The 10573-nt window shown below is 59.0% G+C and overlaps 1 protein-coding gene across 1 annotated transcript; it reads right to left on the bottom strand.

The window, feature by feature from the left end:
• Window positions 1–1011: 1011 nt before the first annotated feature.
• LOC106549682 (sestrin-3) lies at window positions 1012–9487 on the bottom strand. Its single transcript, XM_087727073.1, has 9 exons — window positions 9308–9487; window positions 6931–7140; window positions 6263–6445; window positions 5387–5617; window positions 5137–5245; window positions 4823–4941; window positions 4498–4688; window positions 3254–3398; window positions 1012–2042 (listed from the first exon to the last, which is right to left on the bottom strand). The coding sequence occupies exons 1-9, from the start codon at window positions 9365–9367 to the stop codon at window positions 1953–1955; spliced, it is 1338 nt and encodes a 445-aa protein (XP_087583199.1). The 5' UTR covers window positions 9368–9487; the 3' UTR covers window positions 1012–1952.
• Between the last annotated feature and the right edge of the window lie 1086 nt (window positions 9488–10573).

Raw genomic sequence — 10573 nt, 5'->3', positions numbered from 1 at the left:
CTGTTAAACCGCTTTGAGAGGGCTGAAAGCCCTATAAAGCGGTATATAAGTCTAACTGCTATTGCTAGAGTTGGACATAATTAGGAAACCTCTGGCTTGCGCAAAAGCAGATCGGCTCACCCTCGAATTAAAAAAAAGGGGGAATCGGAATATTACGAAGTTTGGAACAGTTTTTATGATTGGTATAAGGTGACAAGACTGGAACAAACTGTATATAATGTGATTGGATAGAAGGATAAATAATGTACTAAGTAGGCGAATAGTTATTGGGCGAGATTATTTGTATGGTCTTTACGACTTCGCTGTTTTAAATGCAAAAACAATAAAAATGTATTTTTAAAAGAGTTTTGTTTTCTGTCTGGGAGAAGAAGAGAAAAAGGCCTGGGACAGCAGCAGAATTCCATTGTGGGAGGCTGGCAAAGTTCCCCCCATCCCTCCCCAGCAAGTCCCTGTTTCAAAACAGCAGGCCTTCCCCCCCCACCCCTCCCCAAGGGTCTCTGGATGTCCAGCCCACAACGCTCGGCCTCTTGGGCTGCCAGGAATGGTTGAGTCACTGGGCACGGCAGAAGATTCCCTCCCTGGGAAGAAAACAGCGGCTCGTTCCAAATCACATGTGGGCTGCAGAAGAGACCTCGTTCTTCAGAGCCCCCCCCCTTCCTCAAATTAAATCAGTCCTACATTTTAATGAACACCAATGGGCCAAACATTTTTGATGGTCATTGTGACCCAAAATCAGGGGCTTTGAGGGTTCTGCTGCAGCTCCTGAAGGGCTACGCCCCCCCCCAAGACACTTAGCTGCCTTGCCCCCCCCCCCCAGCGATAGAAGAAATCAGGCCAGACACTTTGTCAAACATTTATATTTATAGCAAAAATAGGCTTTTCTTTCTTCCCTACACAATGGTTTGTTTCCCCCCCACCCCCCAAAAACATTTACACAGTAAACAAGTCAGCTGCTGCCACATGTCCTGCACCAGGTTTCCCCCCCCCTCCATCCCACCCCCCAGCCTCCTTTGCCGGTTGCCCCCTTGTTAGCCATCAAGACACACCCCACTCCAGTTGCAGAGTTATTCCGCCCGTCTATTTGGCAGAGGTCTTGCTGCAGCCTGAGGGCCCCCACCCCCAGCACCCAAACTCACTCCTTGGAGCAAGAGAAGCGGGAACACCCCCCCCTCTCCCCCGAGCAGCCACAGGACTGGGGGGGGGGGGAATGCCAGGAGAAAAGCCGAGGCAGGCTGGGTATCTGCACCACGGGGCAGGGAAGCACAAGGGCCGGGAGGGGGGGTCAGCCAAGGGCCACAACATGGAAGGCAGCCGCGAGGGAGGGCAGTACTTTTGCAAAGGGGGGGTGGGCTTTGGATATGAGGAAGGGGGACAGTATAAGAAGGGGGAGGAGTGGATCAAATTTGGTTTCGGAGTACCGTTTGGATGAAAGATAGCGGGTCAGCTGTCACTGAAGAAGTGCTAGGGATCCTTCCACCCCCCCCCATTTGCCCCCCCTCCCAGTGCAAGATGAAGCCAGCAGGAAGTACCCCTCTTCTCTCTCCAGAAACCCCAGGGGCAGACCAGAGCCCCTTCCCCAGCCCTCCAAGGACCACTGGGTGTGCCCGGTGAGCAGCAGGAATGGCACGAGACGAAGGGAGCCCCCTCCCCAATACTGTAACGGACACTAGAGGGGACTGGGAAAGGAAGAGGAGCGATGTCCTTCCCACGCCTCACGTTCGCAGAAGCCACGTCCCCCGTGGCTCCTTCCCGTCCACGAGAATCGTGGCTTAGAGACGAGCAAAAGCCCAGTCAGCTGCCCGCCAGCCCTGGGGCTTCTGTCCTTCGCCCGGAGGGAAGGCTCTGCTTTTTCACATCTTGAAGGGAAAGGAGAAGGTATCAAGTAAATAAGGGGAGGGGTCGCTGCCAGAGCGCAGGAGTCCAAGTCCGTCCAGGTGGGCCCTCCCCGTGGCCTAGGAGACCATGTAGTGCGTGATGGCGCGGAGGGCATAGAGCAACTCCGCCTGCAGCCGGGCCTCCAAGATCAGCAGATTCACGTGGACCTGTGGAGGGGGGGGCAAAGCGGAGATCGAGCCCAGCCTCAAGGCACACAAGCCCCCCACTCCCCCCACCACGAGGGTCAGGCCTGAGCAGCTCCAGAATCAAACCACAGCTTGGCTGGGCGGAAGACGGGCAGGACATCCCTCTCAAAGGGGCAGCACCAGCATACAATTAGCGTATTTTTCGGAGTATAAAAAGAGGCTGAAAATCTGGGTGCATCTTATACACTGAATATAGCTTTTTTTTTTTTGCCTCCCGAAACTCCGCCCCTTCACCAAAATGGCCGTGCATTGCCTTTAGGAGGCTTCCGGAGTGCTCCTGGGGGCTGGGGAGGGCAGAAATGATTAAAAAAACAGGGAGTTTCCCCCCCCCCAAAAAACCCCAGCAGCACTCTATAAGCCTCCTAAAGGCTATGCGTGCCCTTTTTTTTTTTTTTTTTTTAAACTGGGCCCGTTTTCATGAAAACAGGCTGTTTTGGGGAGGTTTGCAGAGTGCAAAAACGTTTTTTTTTTTTTATTTGCCTCTTCGAAACCTTGGTGCGTCTTATACTCCGAAAAATACAGTAGTGCTGTGTCTGTCTGTCTGTCTGTCTGTCTGTCTGTCTGTCTGTGTGTGTGTGTAGCAAAATGTATGTTTGAACTGCTTTAAAAAATTTGCCTCTTCGAAACCTTGGTGCATCTTATACGCCAAAAAATACAGTAGTGCCGTGTGTGTGTGTCTGTCTGTCTGTCTGTCTCTGTGTCTGTGTCTCTGTGTGTATGTGTAGCAAAATGTATGTTTGAACTGCTTTAAAAAATTTGCCTCTTCGAAACCTTGGTGCATCTTATACTCCAAAAAATACAGTAGTGCCGTGTGTGGTGTGTGTGTGTGTGTGTAGCAAAATGTACGTTTGAACTGCTTTAAAAAACGATGAGGCCAAAATCTTGGGAGGAAAGGGCTGCTGCTGGAAATGGCGCCCAGGAGGAGCGCCCAGCAGCCTCAGCAGAAAGCGGGTCCCCAGGGGAAGCTTCTCCCACCACCGATCCCTAGTCCAGGTCCGGTTCCACGCCATCCATGCTGCCCCACCCCAGCCACATGCGTGTGCCTTGCACAAAGGGTCCGTCTGTTTCTGCCGAATGCCCACCCCCCTCTCCCATCAAAATGGACTGGGTGAATGCGGAGGGGGGGAGGGGATTTCCTCCTTCCTCCCCTCTGCTCCACAGACGCAACCCACCTTTTCACTGTGCTTGAACTGCTTCCAGAAGCGCTCAAACATCTGGGGCTCCATCTTCTCCGGAGAGCAAGTCACCGTTTTGATGTACAGCTTGAGGATCCGTTCCAGGAGATGGTTGACCTCTGCATAGTCATAATCGTCGTATCTGGGAAGGAGAGAGGGGAAACCATCTGGATTTAGCACCAAAGCAGACCTCCAATTCATCTGGAACGAGGCTGTTTTGGCAGGAGGTCCTTCCTGACAGGCCGGGAATTCTCCGGCCAATTTTTAAAAGGCAACAACCAACAGTTTTTACAAAGACCAGGGAGGGAATCCTGTCCAAGTCCCCCATCTCCCTAAAGCCACCCAAGAGTTCATCCTCTAAAGCAGGGATGTCCAAACTTGGGAACTTTTAAGACTTGTGGACTTAAATATGCAGAATTCCCCAGCCAGCTATGCTGGAGTTGAAGTCCACAAGTCTTAAAGTTCTTGAGCTATGCTGGCTGGGGAATTCTGGGAGTTGAAGTCCACAAGTCTTAACGTTCCTGAGCTATGCTAGCTGGGGAATTCTGGGAGTTGAAGTCCACAAGTCTTAAAGTTCTTGAGCTACGCTGGCTAGGGAATTCTGGGAGTTGAAGTCCCCAAGCATTAAAGTTCCCGAGTTATGCTAGCTGGGGAATTCTGGGAGTTGAAGTCCACAAGTCTTAAAGTTCCCAAGCTACGCTGGCTGGGGAATTCTGGGAGTTGAAGTCCACAAGTCTTAAAGTTCCCATGCTATGCTGGCTGGGGAATTCTGGGAGTTGAAGTCCACAAGTCTTAAAGTTCCCATGCTATGCTGGCTGGGGAATTCTGGGAGTTGAAGTCCACAAGTCTTAAAGTTCCCATGCTATGCTGGCTGGGGAATTCTGGGAGTTGAAGTCCACAAGTCTTAAAGTTCCCATGCTATGCTGGCTGGGGAATTCTGGGAGTTGAAGTCCACAAGTCTTAAAGTTCCCATGCTATGCTGGCTGGGGAATTCTGGGAGTTGAAGTCCACAAGTCTTAAAGTTCCCAAGTTATGCTAGCTGGGGAATTCTGGGAGTTGAAGTCCACACGTCTTAAAGTTCTTGAGCTATGCTGGCTGGGGAATTCTGGGAGTTGAAGTCCACAAGTCTTAAAGTTCCCAGGTTTGGACACCCCTGCTCTAAAGCCACCTTCCTTCCCCAGGTCAGCTGCGCTGGTTTGGCCCCGCAAGAGGGTCCCAGAAGGAGGGGGGAGGAGGAGCACCTGATGCCAAACAGGCAGTGGACGTAGTTCCAGATGCCCCGCTTGAAGGTGGCCTGTTCGCAGCCCTGCCGCTTGGCCATTGAGCAGCTGTGAAGACCGTCCACCTTACGGAACTTTTCGTCCAGCAGGTGCCCGATATCGGAATACAAGCGATTTACCAAGGAGAAGCCGTGGTCTTCCCAGGAATAATCCTGCCCAAATCAGAAAGAGGGTGGCTGGATGAGGGAATGCTGAAGGGGGCTAAGATCAGCAGCTCGTCCACCCCCAGGCAAGGAGGGAGGGAGGTGGCCAGCCAAGATTCTGGGTACTGCCACGTTGGTCCCACCTGAACACGGAAGATCTGGGGCTGGTCCTCGTTGCACTGGGCAAACTCCTGGTAGCCGAAGCTGGGATCCAAGACGTAGCAGGAAAGATCTGCGGCCCCCAAAAACTCCCCGTCGAAGCCTAGAAGACAGACCCACTCAGCCAAGGGGCTTCTCCGGAGGCCGGAGGGAGGCCTGCATGCAAGCAGGAGGGGAGATGGCATCCCAGCTGCTCTCAAAGGGCCCCACGACTCCGTGGGCTCCCCAACCCCGCCAGGAAGCTCCGGGCAAGGCCCTCCCCAGCCTCTCCTCCAGGGAGGCTGGCAGGCGGCCTTACCTTCTTCCCGCTGGGCAGGCAGCCTCAGCTCTTCCCGGGCCTCACTGCCCACCTGCAACCCGTGGACACGCTCCCGAAGAGACTCCAGCTCCATGCAGGAATCCAAGGACTGCAGAGGGGGAGGAACGCGACTGAGCGGGTCCTTCCTCTGGGTCTAGAAAGGGCACTCCCCCATGCCCTGCAACTGGGGCCTGGCACCCTGCGTCCACGCACCCCTCCACCCCCCCCCAGAGAAGCCGAAGGCACGCACCCGCTTGCGGTTGAGATGCAGCATCTCCTGGCTGCAGCCGTTCCCCACGTCACAAAAGCAGACGCTGCCCGGTAGTCCCAGCTTCAGGGAGCCTCGTCCCTCTGGGCCGAGGTCCTGTTCGCAACCGCAGCCAAAAGCAAAGCTAGCCAGGGCATGGTAGTGGGCGAGGAGCACAACGGCGTGGACCAGCTCTGCCAGCGACCAGCTCTGCTCGCTGATCTTCAGCAGCTTCTGGAGGGGAGGGGCAAAAAGAAGCAAGCTGTGACTCCCCGCAAAGCCACTCGCTCCCCACCATGCTTGCTCCAAGGCACAAGTGGCCCCCAGAGGCAACCCCCCCCAAGCAGGAGCACTAGCTGCCGGAAAGGCTCTTTCTAGGGGGGAACCAACCAATCAGAAGCCAGGAAGTAATGCCAGCTTCCAGAATCTGGCTGGGATGAAACTTCAGCCTGTTACCCACCCACCCCCCACCGACCCAAGGAAGACCCCCCCAAATGGACTTCCCAATGGGTCACGGATGCCAGGAGCTCCTGTGGGGGGACCCCTACCCTGGGGGCTTCCGGTAGAAGGTAAGCAAGCAGGCAGAAACACTAAACCCCCTTATTGCGTCCCCCCTCCTTACTTTTTTTTTGAGGGGTGGGGGGAACCAGCTCAGGCATCAAGAAAGCGTGTGCCGATCCCCAAGGGAGCCATTTGGGATGGAAGGATTTGAGGCGTGGGAGGGTCACCGATGGGGTGGGAGAGGGGTGCCCCCTGTGCTCCTCCCACCCATAAGCTACACTTATGGGGGGTGGGGCAGCATCCAAACTGCCACGGGGGGGAAACGCTCCCCTTCCCAGGGCCCCAAGTGTGGCCCCCTCCTCAAATCCTGCCGGCTACCTCAATGTGATCCTTGCAGACCAGCCAGGGGCGATGGGCCAAGACCTTGTTGATCTCACTTAGCCGGCGGAGTTTGGGGGGGATGCAGTCCAGCCCCCTCAGCCACAGGGGGTCTCCGCCCACCCGCAGGAACTGCAGCACATGGAGGTTCACCAGGTAGTGACACCGATGCCGGGCGGCCGCCTGCAAGAGACACGCAGGGCGCTCAGATCAGTAGGGAAGAACACCACCACCCCCCAAGTCAGAGGCCTTCCTCCGCAAGAGTCAGAAGCCCACCCAGCGCCCCCAACCCAGAGAATCAGTCCTTCTCCTCCACATCCCTGCCTGGCATAGTCTCCATCAGACCCCACCCGTTCTGCTTTTTTGGGGTTGGAGGGGGGAGAGGAGACTGCAGGTTCTCTTCCAGGCTCCTGCAGGAGCCAAGGTCCGGTCTCTGCCCTTGAGAAGGATGGAGGGCACCATTTCCCAAAGCAGCCGCAGCTCCCACACAGCCCTTGCTCCGTTTTGAGTGGCAAGGGGAGGGTCAAGAAGGGGGTGGACAGTGAAGCAAGCAGATGGAATGGCAAGCAGGCAACTTTCCTCCTCGCCACCCCGTAAGCCGAGCAGGCTCCGGCAGTGCCAAAAGCAGCCGCTGGCCAGGATGGGGGCCCCCCTCCTCGCCCTCTCACCATGATGGCGATGAAGTGGCGGCAATCGAAGGGCAGCGGCCCGTCCATGTGGAGCAGGTAATGTTGCAGGCGGAGGAAGCTGTCCAGGTAGTGCGGGTGGTAGCCCATCTGCTGGGCGATGGCCTCGATCCGGCCCCTGCTGGCCAAGGCCTTCACGAAGAGCAGCTGCGGGGGCCTCTCCTTCTTCTCGTTGGCGCTCATCTTGCTCAGCTGGACGGGGAAGGGCGGGAAAGCAGAGACCGTGGGGCAAACTGGGCCTGGTGCAACCAGTCGGGGAGGGGGCCATGCAGCGGGGGAGGGCTAGAAGCAGAGCCATTCACAGTCCCCCCCCCTCCTCCTGGAGTACCCAAAGCACACGAGGCCACCTAAGGGCATGGAAGAAACACCTGGCTGGGCAGACCAGGGTGGGGCCTTTCTGCTCCAGGTATATTTTTGGCCAGGATATCAGGAGGGGGATTTTGTGGGGGGGGGGGGAGTCCCATCTGGAGCCAAGGCAAAGCAGGGCCTGCAGCCAGGACACATCAGGCATTGCACTAAGTTCAGAGGCCTGCTTTGGTGGGAGACATGTATCCCCCCCACCTGAGTTTTTAGAATCCCAGGTGAGCCTCTGTCAGCAGAGGTGAATCTCACTCGTCCTGCTCTCTGCAAAAGAACCCCCCAAAAGAGGGACTTTTCTTTCAAGCCCACCCTCAAGGCGGATCCAGAGCAAATGTGGCTGGCCTTCACTGTCGCCCTTTCCCAAATCTGCGGCTGAATCCCCTTCCCACAGAGACAGTTGGGGAGGACCCTTCTCTCTCTCTCTCCCTTGGCCAGCCTCTTCCCCCACCAGGAAGCCAAGGGGGCTCCTGGGAGCCAAAGGGGCCCCTGGAAGGAGGGAGCAGCTCAAAGAAAGCAAGGGGCCTCTAGGCTCCGGCCCTCCCACCTTTCTAGCAAAGGGCTAAGCCGGCAGGGGCCACGCACAAGAGCCCCCAGCCCAAGGAAACAGCCCCTATGGGGGAGCAGCAATCCGCCTCCGTGTGCCCAGCCTAACCCCCAAATCTGGCCCCCTCAAGAGCCTCCAGGATCCATCCGGGAGGGCCCAAAGATGCAGGGACCATCCCAGGGCCCAACCGGCTGTGGGTAGGGGGAGATGGTGGGGGGATTCTTCCCTGCCTGGCACAGGCCAAGCAAGCTGCCTTTCCAGGAAGACCCCAGAGCTGGAATTAAAGCAGCCTCGGAAAAGGGGAGGGGGAACCCCAAGAAGCCCCCCTCCCCATCACTGAGGAGCTCCCCCACCACCTGCCAAGGGTCCTGGCAGGCCTCAGGCCTGGGCATCTCTGTGAACAGAGGAGGAGCGGGGAGGCAGCGGGAAGCCCCATTTCCAGGCCCCCTCCCCAAGCAAAAGCAGAGGCACCATGGCAGTGCCAGCCTGGAGAGACAAGGAATGGGGGGTGGGGGGGCTTCACCATTTACAAGCCCCCTGCCCCCACTTGTGGAAAACTCCTCCTTGCAGGATGGGCACCCAGAGGCGGCTATGGGAGGGCAGGCCCTGCTCTCCTTCCTACCCACCTCTGCAACTGGCACTGTTCGGTGCCCAGGGGGGCGGAGGGGGGGGCGGGCTGACCCCCCCCCCCGAGAGCCGCATTCCCCAACAGCCCCCCTCGCCCAGACGCTGCACGGCAAGCAGACAAAGGCAGGACGAGCCAAACAAAGACAGGGGGCCCGGGAGGCAGAGGCCAAGCGGGACCAGGCCCGGGAGGGGGGCAGGTAGGGGCAGCTTTTGGCCGAAGCTGCCAGGGACAGCCAGGCTCCTCGCCCCCTCCCCAAAACAGGAAGCAGCGACCCTCCGCCCGTCGAGCAGGAGAGGGACAACTGGAGGAACACGCCCCCTGCCCACGGAGCAGCGGCGGCGGTGGCGGCAACAGCTGGACCGCTTCGTCCCCGTTCCCCCCCGCCCCCAACCCCACTCGCGGTCCCGGTCCATTGTCTCTCCCGGCCGGGCCCAGATGCGGCAGCCGGCGAGCCGCAGCGCCCCCTGGCGGCACGGCCGCCGAACCGCAAGTGGAGAAGGAGAAAAACAAGTTTGATTGGCAGCGCTAGGAGGGGGGGGGGGCAGGTCGGTCCAGCGGCGGTTCGGGCTGGCATCCCCGGCATCCCCGCCTACGCCGCCCGGGCAGGACGAGGCGGGACCGGGGCGAGCGTTGCCGCAGGGAGAGATGGAGGGAGGGTGATGCGGGCACCGATCGCCTCTGTTCGGACCCGGCCGGAGGCTTCCGGGCGCTGCAGGGCTGCCGCGGAGGGGTCTCCGGGGGGCGGGAGGGGAGGAGGAGGGGGCACCGCTCGGGGGCTCCGGTGCAGGGGGCGCCCGGGGGCTCCGCTGGGGCTCCGGCTCCCTTACCTGCAGCCTCTGGCAGGGCTTTCCGCGGGGGGGCTCCGCGCTCGGGGGGCAGAGGATCATCTTCGACGGACCACCGGCCGGCGCTCCCGCCGCCGCCGGACTTGCCGCCGCCGCCACCGAGGGGAGGCTGGAAACGCGGGCAGCCCTGCCGAAGTCGGGGCGCGAGGGGGCGTGACCACCGCCGGGCCCCGTTCATACACCGCAGCGGGGGCGGGGGCGGCCGGCGGGGCGGCCAATCGCGGGCGGGGGGCGTGACCGGCGGCTGGCGGGGGGGGCGTGGCCACGTGGGACCGAGTGGAAAATCCCCTGCCCATCAAGCGCCCGGGCCCGCCCCCTGAGAGCAAAGGGGCGTGGCCACGGATCCAGCGTGGTGTCCCTTGACAGCTCTTAAAGGAGCCGCGTCCTGTTTTCGCCCGGAGAGGTCGCTCCGGATGAAGGAAGAAAGGCTCGACTGAAGCCCCGTACAACGACGCAGGAAACCCTGCGGCCGCTTCAGCCGGCCGTGGAACGTCCGCTTCCTTGTGGATGGCACAGTTGGCAATGCTCCGCCTGGCAGGCCAAGCCTCCATTGCTGGACTTCAGGCTGGGCAGCGGCTCTAAATGTCCATTCAGGATTTATCCGAAGCGCCCCATTCCTTGGTGGGGAATCGCCCACTTCTCTGCGTGAGCCTGGGCCGGGTTGCACCGAGGAATGGAGGCTCACCCGGCATCTCTGCTCGTGCCCAGCCCAGCTAGTGGTTGGCCTGTGCCATTGCTTCTGGTGCAAAGCAGGGCACCCCAATGCAAGCCTCTTTTGAAACACACAAACACACACACACACTCGCAGTTCCTTAGCAGTTTTTGTGGCTGTGCAAGATGTGTGCAACACAAGGAAGAAGAGAGCTTGCTCACTAGAGCAGGGGGCCCTAAGCGTTTCTCTGCCCCTGGGTCCCCTTGGAATGAGCGCCGGACCTGCCTCCCCAGGACCACCCCAAGCGCTGGAGCGCCGTCTTGAGACCCCTCAAAGGGAGCTCCGGTGTTTGCAATGTTGAAAGGCTGCTTTCCATTTAGATATTTTTTGTAATGTACCCCCCCCCCCAAAGGTCCTCCCTGTCCTCTGGGCTGCCCTCTCCCCACCCCCACCCTCTACTTTTCCTAGCCATTGACTCCCAGGCCTGGGATCGGGCAGGCGAGAGAAAAACGCCTCTCGTGGGGGGGGGGGGGGGTTCTCTGGCTTTGCCAAGTTCTGCGGGGCTACCACAGAGCCCATCGCTCCCAGCTCCTGTG

Source organism: Thamnophis sirtalis, unplaced genomic scaffold, assembly GCF_051295495.1.
Source record: "Thamnophis sirtalis isolate CommonGarterSnake01/CBP01778 unplaced genomic scaffold, rThaSir2_p1.2 scaffold_13, whole genome shotgun sequence".
Taxonomy (NCBI): domain Eukaryota; kingdom Metazoa; phylum Chordata; class Lepidosauria; order Squamata; family Natricidae; genus Thamnophis; species Thamnophis sirtalis.
The sequence above is the reverse complement of the archived record's forward strand: the minus strand, read 5'-3'. Positions and strand labels throughout refer to the sequence as shown.

Coding starts and splice junctions, on each gene's coding strand:
- LOC106549682 (XM_087727073.1), bottom strand. CDS start 9,367: ATGATCCTCTGCCCCCCGAGCGCGGAGCCCCCCCGCGGAAAGCCCTGC. Junction 6,446..6,930: donor GCCACTTCATCGCCATCATG/GTGAGAGGGCGA, acceptor TGTCTCTTGCAG/GCGGCCGCCCGGCATCGGTG. Junction 5,246..5,386: donor TGCATCTCAACCGCAAGCGG/GTGCGTGCCTTC, acceptor CCCCCTCTGCAG/TCCTTGGATTCCTGCATGGA.